Source organism: Tenebrio molitor, chromosome X (genome assembly GCF_963966145.1).
Source record: "Tenebrio molitor chromosome X, icTenMoli1.1, whole genome shotgun sequence".
Classification (NCBI taxonomy): domain Eukaryota; kingdom Metazoa; phylum Arthropoda; class Insecta; order Coleoptera; family Tenebrionidae; genus Tenebrio; species Tenebrio molitor.
In genome coordinates, this window is record NC_091055.1 from 8,093,827 (window position 1) to 8,108,252 (window position 14,426).

General features: G+C 40.4%; 2 protein-coding genes across 7 annotated transcripts; one reads left to right on the plus strand and one right to left on the minus strand.

Annotated features, from left to right (window-relative positions):
• Positions 1-428: 428 nt before the first annotated feature.
• On the minus strand, positions 429-4,274 carry Rap1 (RAS oncogene family member Rap1). 4 transcript variants are annotated; one of them, XM_069061583.1, is made up of 6 exons: positions 4,116-4,266; positions 3,850-3,988; positions 3,341-3,553; positions 3,159-3,287; positions 1,710-1,862; positions 429-1,657 (listed from the first exon to the last, which is right to left on the minus strand). In XM_069061583.1, exons 3-6 carry the CDS (start codon positions 3,521-3,523, stop codon positions 1,568-1,570), a joined length of 555 nt encoding a protein of 184 aa, XP_068917684.1. In that variant the 5' UTR covers positions 3,524-3,553; positions 3,850-3,988; positions 4,116-4,266; the 3' UTR covers positions 429-1,567. The 4 variants fall into 4 exon arrangements, with proteins under 4 accessions (XP_068917684.1, XP_068917685.1, XP_068917683.1 ...); XM_069061584.1 differs by lacking the exon at positions 3,850-3,988 and having other exon boundaries at positions 4,116-4,274; XM_069061582.1 differs by having other exon boundaries at positions 3,850-4,234.
• A 2,662-nt stretch (positions 4,275-6,936) lies between these two features.
• Positions 6,937-13,877, plus strand: LOC138140467 (neuronal acetylcholine receptor subunit alpha-7-like). 3 transcript variants are annotated; one of them, XM_069061574.1, is made up of 9 exons: positions 6,937-10,009; positions 10,078-10,217; positions 10,272-10,316; positions 10,585-10,694; positions 10,768-10,948; positions 10,994-11,069; positions 11,117-11,508; positions 11,565-11,842; positions 11,893-13,877. In XM_069061574.1, the coding sequence occupies exons 1-9, from the start codon at positions 9,901-9,903 to the stop codon at positions 12,167-12,169; spliced, it is 1,608 nt and encodes a 535-aa protein (XP_068917675.1). In that variant the 5' UTR covers positions 6,937-9,900; the 3' UTR covers positions 12,170-13,877. The 3 variants fall into 3 exon arrangements, with proteins under 3 accessions (XP_068917675.1, XP_068917677.1, XP_068917676.1); XM_069061576.1 differs by having other exon boundaries at positions 6,938-10,005; XM_069061575.1 differs by having other exon boundaries at positions 6,938-9,789.
• Positions 13,878-14,426: the final 549 nt, after the last annotated feature.

Genomic DNA, 14,426 nt, shown 5'->3' on the forward strand with positions numbered 1-14,426 from the left:
GACCAAATAGTCGGCCCCGGCTCGGTCATCAGCGCAAATTACTGCCGGACCTAGCTCGTTGCGAGTTTGCTACAAAAATACTGACCATCACAACTTTCGCAAAGACGGCGAGTTTGTGAAGTCTAGTCTGGCGGAAGTTATCAGATACGCGGGTTGACGCTCAGTGAAGTGAAAAATGTCTGTGCGGATTTATTGAAAAGATTTATTGCTTGCTCAAAATATGATGAATTTTTTTCCAAGGATGGGAAAGGTGTGTGCAAGGTGAGATGCCCAGGATGGAGTACTGTGTTCAAAAGAAACTTTGTTTATCAAAAGCATATTGTCATTAATGATATATTTTATGTACAAAAGTAGAATAGTAAAAAGGTATATCATATAATGTTGGTCAGAGTCGTCTTATATTACAAGGAACACTTATAGACAAGACGTTAAATATTGAATTTTAATTATATTTAGCGTCAATATTAGAATACATTAACATACATTTATATTAAAAAACAACAAGATTGATTTATACAATTTTTTTTTAATTGCTTAATGGGAAGAAATTTTCAACTGACACATATATTTGTGATTGGAATCTAAAAAAGTATCCGGTGAAATACAAAATATATAATATGTATATATTAACTATATTTTAACATAATCTTTCAAAGTATTGGCAAGCGGCATTGCATCGAATCAAAATGATTACCGCTGTTGTGCAAAAGGCAGGTGCGAAATAAGAGCGTTAACCTCCACAGACACAAAAGCTAATCAGAAAGTTATCACAATTTCCAATTTCAACACTAATACGTGAAATCAGATACGAATACATAATAAAAATACAAATTTACTTAGATAGAAGTTGTGACTCTGGAGAAATTTTCATTTAATTGGCACTTGGAGATGGAGCACCATCCCTCAGAGCCCGCTACCACACTGCTAACGGAGTAAGCACCACAGTACTAGTTAATGATATACTGTTGCGCTAAATCTACATCCATTTACAAGGACACCTAACACAATTAAAACTGGTACTTAATGGAGTGGTCGTATATTCTGCATATGCGGCTAGGATGTAGCGATCGCACGAAAATGTGATGAATTCGTGCGAAAGCTCCAGTGCTTACTCCGGAACTACCACGTAGAGTCCATCGGTGGAGGACCCCCTCACTAGGCTTATTCTAGATAGGAATATAAAACACCCTAAAATGCTGTGGTCAAAGAAGTATTGTCCCGTCGATAGTCTTGGCTCAGAAGTAGCACATACCACTGATTCACATACGCTATCCCTATTTGACACCACATAATTGGCAGTAGATTTCAAAATACTCTATCACTAAATAGAATTGCATCTAGAGTCAATAACAACCTTGATTTTGGAAAAATTTAACTGACATATATTTTATAATTAATTACAAATACAAATACTTAAATATTTAATAAAAAGAATATACAGGGTCTAAAGTACCCTCCGCTGGAAGAAGCTCTCCACGTCCGCACTTGCCTTCACGCCTATACACTTTGTCTTACAATTGTCTTTGAAATCTTTAAATGTACTTTTTGGTTCCAAATCATTAAATTTTTATAGAAGCACACAGATCGGTTTCTTTTTCTGCTTTTGTTTCTTTTCAGGTGATTTTTTGTTGATTTGTCGAACTAGATCATAAAATATCTGAAAAACGACGTCAACATAACACAAATATTACCACTTTCGAACCACTCACATCATTAACATTTATTTTGGCTTTGGCAGAGGTTTCCATGAAGGCACAGTTGAACTGGCGCGATAGGTTGATTCCTTGTTCTTTGCCTACCACTCTTTCCTCTTCCAGATCACACTTGTTTCCCACTAACACCATTGGAACATCGTCGGTATCCTGCACAACAAAAACATTTCCAACTTCATTCAAACAACATTCTAGCATTATCCCATCTTGCAAATCGTGAAAATGAAGAAGCACCAAACTTTTCCCCATTATGTCACAACTTCAAAACACACGAACATGTACCACAAACTAATTTGCCGCGTTTTACTCGATTCTGCCATAAATTAACTCGCTATCAAGCAGGTGATTAAAAATTAAACCATTTCGTTCAAGAAATCTTAACAAAAAAGTTACAAAAGCAGTTCAAACGGCATTTACTGCAAAATTCTATATGTGAACACCAAAAATACCACATCAAGCATTCATAATCGACTCAAACGATTCTTTGAAACAGACTCCAAAACGTACATACTAAATTTATCGGTTTAGAGAAAACTGTGAACGCACGTGATTCAATTTTCATTCTCAATTACTGCGAATTCAAATGCAATAATTAAATTAATTTCGTTCCGTAAATCCTTCCCATGTACGTTAGAACTAATTAAAAAAAATTACAACGAAAATAACGTCAAAAAACCTTGTAGAATGAGTGAACACGTAACACTTAATGAGATGATCGCTTGGGTAAAAAAAAAAAACTGAGTGAAAAAATCCATCATCTAAAAATTAACGGGGAGAAAACAGAGTTAATTGAATTACGGAAACACATTGTTCTGTCCACACCTCTGATGTTTGGAAAACGTTTAAAAAAATAAGCTACAAAATTACGTGATAGTCAAGCAATCTGTTTAGACTATCTAATGTGGTTGTTTTGGTTTGAAGTGTAATAAAAATGCTATTCAAAATTTTATCAGCATATTTAGATTTTGGTGGTGGTTGTGACAAACTATTAAAAATAGGGCGCGCATCTGGTGCGTGTTTATTATGAGAAGGGAAATTTTCGAAGAAAACTATTAAGTGAAATAAGTGTTTAAAAAAGATGATGACTTGTTAATTGTCAGAAGGGTGCAAATGAGTAATAAAGCAGGTCAACATTTCCAATATGTAGATTACATACATAACATAAATAGTGATCAATCTCATGTTGACCTTGGTTTTATTTTGATAATAAATGAAACATTGATATGGGTGTTGTTTGATATGCAATACTGCTCCTACTCCTGTGATGAAGCAAATATTTAAAACAAACTGAATCATTCCTTTGTGAAACAATGAAGTGTCGATCGTCTTAAAATAGACATGTTTACATACACAAATAAAGCAAAAAAAAAAGTGATCTAAATTGTGACCTCAATTGCAATTAGTCATACAACTGTGGTGTACAATTAAGTTCAATTAAGAATGTACCTTGACTCTGAGAATTTGTTCCCGGAGGTCTTGTAGATCATTAAATGTTGATTGTGCAGTAATTGAATAAACCAAAACAAAACCTTGGCCATTTTTCATGTACAAGTCCCTCATCGCCGTGAATTGCTCCTAAAGTGGAGAGAGTTAGTGCATGTAGTTTGGATGTCCGTACTGTGTCATACTGTGCCTGCTGTGTCCAAGATCTCTAGCATGCACTGCTGCCCATCCACTTCCACTTGCTTCCTATAACTATCCTCGATGGTTGGATCATATTTTTCGACGAATATTCCTTGCACAAATTGCACGGTGAGAGCCGACTTCCCTACGCCACCCGAACCCAACACCACTATCTTGTATTCGCGCATTTTCCCTGTTGCCCTCAGATCTCACTCCAACTGTAAAGAAGGAAAACGATAAGGTCCTGCGGTCGGACTGACAGACGTATGAGTAAGCGTTAACTACAAAGCTGCTAATCTTGGTGGTTAGTTCAACCACAACCCAACAGGATGCTTGCTAGTTTATGCTGCACACAGAGCAGGTGATTAATCCGGACATGCAGTCAACACCGATCACAACATACTCTACTGATTAGGGCGCTAATAGGCGGGATCGCCACTGCGGCAAGCTCTAACTGATCTAACGGCCCCAAACAATGCCCTCCTCCATCACCAACAACTCAAAGAATACGTACGTTGCCGCACTTTTCCAGTTTCAGCGGGGGGCGGCGCTGCCTCTTCCGGGAACGAATCCGGCCACTTCACAGTCCGTTTTAGGTTTTAACGTCAAATCGGGTCCGTAAGCACTTCAATTTACACTGTCATGGCTCAACGCTTCAACAAATACTCACTAGGTGAAACTATTTCAATTTTTTTCTGCACTGCCGTTTCAAGGATATTGTCATACTCTCTTAGGTGCTCTGGATGTTGGGTGTGATTTACATGAAAATAGGCAACTTACCGTGGGTATTACACCGTTATTTCGGGATCGGGCGATGCCGTTGATGGTAGGTGTATAGCTGCTGGCAATTACTATGCTCCCCTTCCGTTTGCCCTCAGATTAGCAGCGCATGCCACCATGCCGCACCCGAGACTCGAACGGTCGGTAAAATAGCACTCGCTACGTCAAATTTCTCAAGACACCACCAGAGGACACTAGACACTTTCCCACGCCAACACTCTTATTTTTCCTCAGGTCCAAAATCGCACACGCCCAAGACCCACAAAAGCCGTTTTTTACCGTATCGACCTCATTATTTTCAATTCTGACTGGAATTCTTCGGTAAATAGGCGAGCCACGACGTGTCACAGTTCGACTGTCAGGTTTCTCACGCGCCTAAATTCCATTTAAATGTACCAGATGTAAAGTTAAATCCTTCAAATCCCCTGTATGACTGTCAATCCTATCATCATCGAAGTATTATTTTACATTTCCCTTCGCAAAACCATATTGAATAATCCCCCGTCAAAGCGTTTCAACCCCCGAAAAATTTTTTGTAATATGTACCGCAGCGAATATCGAACGCCGCAGATTAAATCAGAATTTAATAACATAAATATCAAAGCCACAATCAAGCGGAGAACCAATAAACCAATTCGATTTAGTAATACCGATCCCTGAAAAATTATTAATGGAAATACGAATCTACACACCAGGTGGTCATTTTAAAGCGATCCAGTGTGAATGTCTTAAAAAACGAAATATTCAAAGGTCCTAACGCAAAAGAGAGTGTTGCAAGTGTTAACAAGTAATTTACCCCCCACTTGCACCCACCCGGGTGAATAATTTAAATGGTAATATACCTCTTGTGAGAATCAAATGCGAGAATTTACAAAATATAAACTAGCTGTAAAAAGAAAATTAAATTAAATTCAGACCAAGTCTGCAACCGTAAAAAATACCGGAATTCTCTCAAATAAAAGTCGAGTTTTTGCGGTACTACACTGTTTTAAAATTTTTATTGCAAAACGATAATATCATAAGCTCGAAATTAAATTTGGAAAATTGTACCGATCTTTGATTTTAACTGTTTAAATTATAATCGTAAAGATCATGTCTCCGAAAGAGTTATAAATTTAAAATGATTAAGATTAAACTAAAGAGTTTTTCTTCACAAACCTCCAGTTTGTACATATTACACTTCAACATTCAAATTTTACTCGACAGACTTGTCCAGATGTATTTTTCAAAAAAATATATAAATTAATGTTATCGTTATCGCCTTCAGGACAATTGAGACGTACACTCTTTTTAAAAGTTTTTTTGTCATTATCATCATATATGTATCATATTATTACCGTTACTGCGTTTATTTTGGTAAATTTTTGATCACTTATCGCCAGAGCAGTTTTTCCCTAAAAACCTTCGCACACAAACATTGAATTTAAACGTTATTTCATTTTTAATTGTTTCAAGAAAAATCCTTTCGCACCTAAATATTTTAATTAAATAGAAACCTGTGGGGCCGTTTATCATATTTTTTCGGAAACGTGAAAAGAATGTGTTCGATTTTCTCATGGCCGTCTGAATTTTTTAAATTCTTTAACGTGATAATCACAAAAGGCGTTTTTCGTGAAACGTCTACGAACGAAGGTATGAGTCGACGGCTAACAATTACAAAGTTCTCTGATAACCACCTTTGACCTCTGACATTTAGAATTGGCGGCCCCTCAGAACCTCATTTCTCCAGATGTTTAAAGAGAACCGATTTTAAAATGGACACCCGGTAGAGTCATCGCCTGTAATAAATCCTGATGGATTCAAACGGTCGGAATTCGTACCGCAATAATGGCAAATTTGTGAATTTAAAAATGAACTCAGATGTGTAAGTTAATTATCTGTTACATGTATCTCCAGTTATTCGTAAACACTTGTAAATATGTGTTGTTGTTATTTTTGGCGAATCACGTACCCACTTAACGGGAAATTGCTGGGAGAAAATGTGCCGAGAAGATCGGAATTAATTGTGAAAAATTTTCCAGGGAGGCGACTTTCCTAATTCGGCACACTTTGTGAATAACTTATTAAAATTTTGCAGAAATATGTGCTGTAATATCTTGTCGTTAAAAATAAACGCTTTAAGTCTCATTTAAATTTTTCACTTGAAAATTTAGATGACATTGGGACAAACATGGTGAGAAATTTCATTTCTACCGTGGAAAGGCGATATCAAAGAAAATGAAATCCTTGAATGTTGACTCGGACTTTTAATTAGATGCGTACCAAAGGCCTCATTTTTAATTTATTGTGAATCGTGTCGCTCTGTATTCACTTTGTATCACAAACAACAACAAAAAAAAAATATATATTTGTGAAAAATAACAGCTGCTATGTTATTTTCCGAAGAAAAAATCACTTTCTCAGATGTACTTCGTTGAAATTATAATATACTATTTTATGTATTATTTATTTATTGTTCGTAGATAAACATGAATCAAGAAGAAAACATCAAAAAATAATCGGATACATTAGACATAAAGCAAATATGTTATTCGATCAAATACGACATAACTTCCAATGTACGTTATGCAACTTGACAATTCTTGCTAAAGTAAATTCTAGAAAAGCGGTTTGCATTCTCCTCTTAGTCAGCGGAACACACTCTAATATTTTGCCACAGATAACATAACTAAATAACTTGCTTTGTCACGATTGCGAATGTCTCATTTAATAATTTACAAGAAAGTGACGAGTTTAAAATAATCTGAGTTTGACGGTGGTGGCAGAAAATGATTTTTAATTTCGTTATCTGCTTTAAAAACAACATGTTTTTCTGTTCGAATTTAAATTTTAAAGGAAGCAATGAAATCACCACAGAAATTTTCAAAATTCATTTTGAGGTTGATCGAGTTTTCATTCGTTGTATTTTTAATATAGATCACAAGAGAAAAATTTCTCATATCGCGAAATATGTGTTCATCAAGGAGAATGGAATCTCGATATCCTGTACGGTGAATAAAGTAGTGTAAAGCAGAATAAAAACGTGACACGAGCACTGATTAAACAAGAAACCTTAGTTTTAGGAAAAATTTATAAATCAGTTCGTTGTTTACTGCGTTCGTTCGGAACGTATAAAGTGGGAGATTTACATAAACGCAACGAATTTTCCAAATTAATCAAACATTTAAGCGGGGCTTCATGTTTAATTTGACTAAAAGCGTGCCAAGAGGCATCTATAGACAAAATATCAATTAAAACATATTTAATAATTCCTATTGTTTGCAGCGCTCCCGTCACGGCACATGATAAGGTTTGGAGTGAAATTTCTTAATAAATTACTAGGCTTATCCCGCCCATAAGCCACAACAGTGAAAATGTTAATCTCGTCTAAAACTGTTTTTAATTAGTTTTTTAAAAGACGGAAATTACCGTTTCTCACCCCATTCTGCTCGAACGCCCAACTCGAATAAAAATGTCTTCAGTTTTTCAAGCATCAATGTTTAGTCAAGTCTGAAAAAATCGCAAAAATCCGACCGGGATCTGATTGATTAGTGACCTAATTCATGCGTCCCTTCTCCCTCTTAATGTGAACTTCTTTATTATGTCATAATTCACCGAGAAATTAAGAGAAGTAAATGAATCTTTCGTCAGTCCATTTCTTAAAGGGCCAAAGTTTAATGTGTCTTTTGATAGTCCCGGTGTTAATTTGTCCTCTATTAAAGAATAATATACCACAACTTTCGCAATTTATATAAGACAATATGAAAGGTCTCGAAATTTCTGGAATTCTTCATTCTGTCATAATTCGGTTAAAAATGAAACGGGAGGGAAAGTTATTTTTCATTACGTTTCTATTGTAGATGGGCATTTAATATTAAGCGTATCATGAAAAACATCGCAATTTGAAACCTGTTCTTTAATTAAGACATTTTTTTCATATAAATGCTTTCATTTCGACATCGAGAGGAAAAGTCTGTCGGTAAATAAATAAATTAGCTTTAATTTTCAAGAGAGAAATTAGGTACACAACTTCAAAGTTTTATTATAACCGTTTCTTAAATTAACCGTATTCATGAAAGCCGTTCCTATGGGTAAATTGAGCCGACATTAATTAACTAACTTAGGTTAGTAGATATATGAGTTTCTAGAGAAAACGTAACGATTCCGTCAACTAAATCGAATATTTAACTAACTAAGCGACGCCATAATTCACCTTATGAATTCAGCATTATTTAAATTGTAAATTTGAACGATCAAATTAAGCCAGATAATTGCGTGGAAGTACTCATTGTTACAACTTTAAACACATGCGCAGATATTTTTATTCTAAATTATAAGAACATGCGCAAATAATAACCGGCGAGGGGGAGGGTGAGGTGAACATAATTTACCTGGCGCCTCCACCATTTTTGTAAACAATTCAACTTTTACTAGTAATTTTTCATCTGATCGATAACAACTCCGGTGGTGTCCTCGCAACAAAATGTCACCCCTTGTTTGAACATTTAGAAGAACTGTTTGTTAATCAAGTGATTAATCTTGTTGGAATTAGAAAATTTCCATATCGATAATAGTATTCCGATAAAGTAACGGGTTGGCTGTTTGCTTAATCAATTAGCGATTATCGAAAGGAGCGTCTGACAACCTCTAGCAAATACAATTAAATTGATTATCGCAGCGTGGAGATTATGGGAGTCATTCAATTTGTCATAATGGGGAAGTTTTGTAAATAAAGCGAATGTGACATGACTGTCTTTCAATATTGGATATAAAAGTCGTTCCCAAGCGGCCCTTTTATGTCATTAATGTATGCAAAGAGGTCGTCCTTTCTGCATACTCGGTGTTGTACGATACATATTTTCCTTTCTGGGGGTGTCGACGTCGACGTCGCCATCAGTTCGGTGTGATCAATGAGTAAAACTCGTTGTTCTGCAGCGGGGTTAAAATTCGGGGTACTTGGAGGTACTCGCGGTGGTACCACGGGGTGATCCGGTCACGCTGCGACAAGGGTGTACACATGCGCCGCCACTCATTGATCTGCAAGAACAGCATCCGTAGGAAGCTGCAACGTGCGTAAGGCCATTGAAGTGGAAGTATTATTAGGAATCAGGCGGTGACGAGGACGGTGAGCTAGAAAAGCAGGCGCGAGGGTGGTTCGTGCGCGGTCCATGTGTCATACAGCATCCCTGCTGGTCTGGTTGGGGCAGTGGGCTCGCGGTAGCGCAGTAGCACTTTGGCGGAGGAGCATCCGACTCGCAATGGCTTTAGTATACGAATGTGCAAAGTAGGCACGAGATAGTAAACATGAAGTAACTAAATCTAAACCAACTGGCGGTAATACTAAACTATATGTATATACATGTGTATGTATAGTATTTCCAGTACTGATATACATAGGTATATATGTATACATGCTAAACTTAAACTCATGAACCGAACATTTAAACTAATTGTGTAATAAATAACGCTGCAAACGCTAAACCCGACTAAATAACAAACGATTCTAATATGAAACCGCAATAAACCAAAACCTTAAACTAAATCTAAAAGATCGTTAGAACACAGCACTGGCGCGAGCTCTCTACTGCTAATTCGCTACCCATGGACAGTGGCATGCAGCAATGTCAATTCTACTGCGGCCCACGAGCACTGACGCTCTTTGTCCTCTTGCACATCTGCCTCTCGCTACCGAACGGTAGGCTAGATCTAGATCTTGTTCTTGATCTCGCTTAGATACCCCATACTCGACCTTCACGTAGCATCCTCTCCAAAACAAATATCACGCAACAAAAATAGCTATCATCCCATGTTACACCCTCAAAGAAAACAACCATCACCTCGAGGCTCGCACGTCTGGAGTCGATCGCTACCTTCAAGCATGCAACCAAACACCCGACACCCTTCCTCCCCTGTAGGTACATTTCTTAGTCGATCAAAATCCAGATTGCATCGTTAACTCATGCGAGGGTCCGAATGATTTTAGAATCTTTGGCGGGATACAACGAGAAGCGACTTCTTCACAAACTGCTCGACCATTACAACGTACTAGAGCGACCTGTCGCCAACGAGTCGGACCCTTTACAGCTCAGTTTCGGTTTAACATTAATGCAGATCATCGATGTGGTAGGTGTACCTACTGATTGTTCGTTTGCATAACTCGAACGATTCCTTTTCCAGGACGAAAAGAACCAGCTGCTGGTGACCAACATCTGGCTGAAACTGGTGAGTTTTTAGCGTGATAGGAGAGTTGTGTCGAGTTTTATGCAGATATGAGTCAGGCGGGGTGATTAATATCTGTAATGGTGGGTCCTTTGTGGCGCGAACAATTCGGCGCTCATGTGTGAGTTTTGAGTGGAAATGTCAATGGCGATAAGTTGATCGGTTGCGAATAATTTGACAATCGGTGAAGGCGGGGGCGGGTCGCGCCCTAACATCGGTTGACAGGTGGCCTATCGGCTTCAAGATCAGCGATTCACGGTGTCCGTTTCAGGAATGGAATGACATGAACCTGAGGTGGAATGCGTCCGAGTTCGGCGGCGTCAAGGACCTCCGCATACCACCGCATAGGTTGTGGAAGCCGGACGTCCTCATGTACAACAGGTAGGACCAGATTTTTGTAGAAACAATTTACAAAACAAAACAAAAAAAAATAAAAAAAAACGAACTTGTCCAGCGCCGACGAAGGCTTCGACGGGACTTATCCCACCAACGTGGTGGTGCGTAACAACGGCAGCTGCCTCTACGTCCCCCCCGGAATCTTCAAGAGCACTTGTAAGATCGACATCACGTGGTTCCCGTTCGACGACCAACGGTGCGAGATGAAATTCGGAAGTTGGACTTATGACGGATTACAAGTAAGTTGTTGCGTGTCCGATTTCCGGTGATTAACTCGGTTTTAGCTGGATCTACAACTACAAGACGACTCGGGAGGGGATATCAGCAGCTTTATTACTAACGGCGAGTGGGATTTACTAGGTGAGCGAGAGATAAAGCTAACACGGGATATTAACGGCTCATTCCAGGAGTTCCCGGCAAGCGGAACGAGATCTACTACAATTGCTGCCCCGAGCCCTACATCGACATCACATTCGTCATCATCATCAGACGGCGAACTCTTTACTACTTTTTCAACTTGATCGTGCCGTGCGTGCTGATCGCCTCCATGGCGGTACTGGGATTCACGCTGCCTCCCGATTCGGGAGAAAAGCTCTCTCTGGGGGTGACGATCTTGCTGTCCCTCACGGTTTTTCTAAATATGGTCGCCGAGACGATGCCCGCTACCTCAGACGCAGTCCCACTGTTGGGCACCTACTTCAACTGCATCATGTTCATGGTGGCATCGTCGGTGGTCTCGACCATCCTCATCCTGAATTACCACCACCGCAACGCTGACACTCACGAGATGTCAGAATGGGTAAATGAGATCCTCGTCGAAAATGTTTCTTTCACCGTTGTCACTGTTTTCGACAGATTAAGGTCGTTTTCTTGATTTGGTTGCCGTGGCTTCTGCGTATGCACAGACCACACGAACCTGGCAGTTGTGAGTATGGGCAACAGCCGAGTCGACCCGCATCTGTGCCAACAGATCGCAAACCGCTGCACTTCCAAGACGTGGAATTAAAAGAGCGCTCCTCCAAGAGTTTGCTGGCCAACGTGCTGGACATCGACGACGATTTCAGACACAACCATCGAGGCGGCGGCACTCCGACGCCCTTACCGACGGCGACTTTTTTCCGAACAGTCTACAGGTAAACGACCGAATTGAACGGTGACTGATAACGTAATCTTGTTGCTTCAGGCAAAACGAAGACAACGGAAACGGAGGTCGACTACACGAATCGCTCGTGTCGAACCACTCTTGTCTAAGTGCGGATTACGAGCTGGCGCTGATCTTGAAGGAGATCCGCTTCATCACCGACCAGCTACGTAAGGAAGACGACGCCGCGGACATCACCAGGGATTGGAAATTCGCGGCCATGGTGGTCGACAGACTGTGCCTTATTATATTCACTCTGTTCACGATCATCGCCACCTTGGCGGTGCTGTTCTCGGCACCCCACATCATCGTATCGTAGCTACCCCTCGCAGGTGTCTCAGAGCTAGATGAAGTAGCCGCCGACGGAGGGTTTCCAGTCACCCGACTGGAAGCCGCCTCCGGATCGATCCCGCTCGCGCCACCAACACCCATCAATAGTTGGCAGTCGTTTTATACGGAAATTTGGTTTTGTATCGTGTTCTTTAGGGTATTAACACAATCATACTGTGATAAATCAAGTTAAATGTTGAGTTAGTCGGACGAGATCGCGAGTCGGCGCGGATTAGGGGATTCACCTGGGGGGCGGCGGGCCCGTCCGCTCTCCCCTTTTCACCGCAGGCCGCGCCATTTGCGAACCCGACAATAGTAATGTGCAATGTTTTGTCCGCGAAGAGAGGAGCACGATTGTTTCTGTCGCTGTTCCCCACTTCGTATTGTTACTTGACACATTGTTAATGGCGTTTTATATTGTATGACGTGTAGAACTATATTTTTCTCGTGGAAATTTGAGATAATTTAAAATGATTAAAATTCATTACTAAAATTTATAAAGCAAAACGAAATGTTGGTATGATTAGACTAATAATAATCCGGATGAAGTTTTAGGAACCGCTTCATCTCTTTTTTTATATTTTGTCCGTCTAGCATGCTACGTAGGATGTAACTGTCATCTATGGACTTCTCTATCCTGTACATACAGAACCTAACTTAGGAGCATAGCTGGTGAAGAAGCACTTGAAATTCTAACATATCCTTTCAAAGTCATGTAACGTACAGAGTCGTGTGTAAAAAATACTCATGTCTCAAGTGGGAAAACGTCGTGCGTGTTTCCGGAGTCGCAACAATCATCGCATCTCTATCTTCGTTTCAGCTGAACATTATTTTCCGACAAGTTTTCCTCGATCGCTCCGGACTCCTCGTCGAATGAAGGAAGTTGCTCAAATAATAATAAAACGCCGAAAATTGACGTCGACTCGGAGTCGAGTCCGGGAGTCCGGACCCGCGGATTGTGTCACCCGGAACAAATCGGTCGCAACAATACATCGCCAACGTTCTTCCACTGTCAAGCAAGACAATATCTCGTCAGTTAGGGCTATAATTCTTATTCTTAGTCTTTATTTACATCTAGCAAAAATTGAATGCGGTGAATACCGAAACCATTGCGAGTGCGAGTCCTTACCCATTTATATTTTAGGTTTTAGGCAAATTAATGAATGGCAGTTCGATTGTTATTGCTGATTACGCAACGGCGGAAACGCTTAGCGTCATCTATCTCTCTTAATGGCTTAAAGAGGCAGGAGCTAGAGTGGTGGCTTCGGATGGTCGCTCCGCCCCGGGAACCACCACCCGAAACCACGCGACAGGTCGCAAATCTCTTTCGATGATATACATAAATATAAGTAATAAATCTCGCGTTCCATTGTTATATAAATAAGTACTTCCCAGAGAACTATTATTATTCACTAAAAATGCTAATCGGATTAAACACTATTTTAAAGAAACTCGACAATCCATTATTGGTCGCTAATTAACGACACGAGAGGGCCTTTGGGACAGCAGAAGATCCGCTGTTGGCTGGGGCTGCGACCCGCGACGTCCTTGCGACAGGACCGAGGAGTTACAACGCCGCTCGTCGCACCCTCAATCGCATCCAAGCGACAAGTACTGTTTTCTACCGAAATTGTTGTAAATTGTATCACAATGGATTGTACTTTGTTAAATGAATTTCAATTAAACTTGCAAATGCAGACGTTCTCTTATTTAGCGAAGGGTGTCGAGATGGAGAGCCCTCATCCCCCTCCCGATCCTGTCGAGTCACGGTTAGAGAAGTCAAATTCTCGGCTCGAAGAATGCCTCCGGATTCTCCCCGGATTCCTGGAATGACAAACTCGTCGGCGAGATTTATCCGCGCGCTCATACTTCGGAAGTTTCGCTCCAAGTGGCGAAAGAAGAGTCGAGTAGGCGCCACCACCGTCGTGGCACCCAAACGCATGCTCCTCTCTTTTCTTCGGTCGATAATAAGGTGGGAGACTGCACGGATTGGTCCTGAGGGCAGTCCTGCGCCCTCCCTGCCTGCCATCTAGTCACGATACTCATAATTATTTCCGAGGGGGTGGTGTCGCGCTACGTCCACGCTGTCTTTCGCAGAATGAGTCGGAGGGTGTGTGCGTGCCCTTGGTCGAAGCGTTGAGTGAAAGGACATGTTGCGGCGATCGCAGGATGTTAGGAAGGAGTAGTCAGCGTCCGAGGAGCGGAAATTGGCGACGCCAGGAAGCTCGCGCCCCGACGTCCGCCCA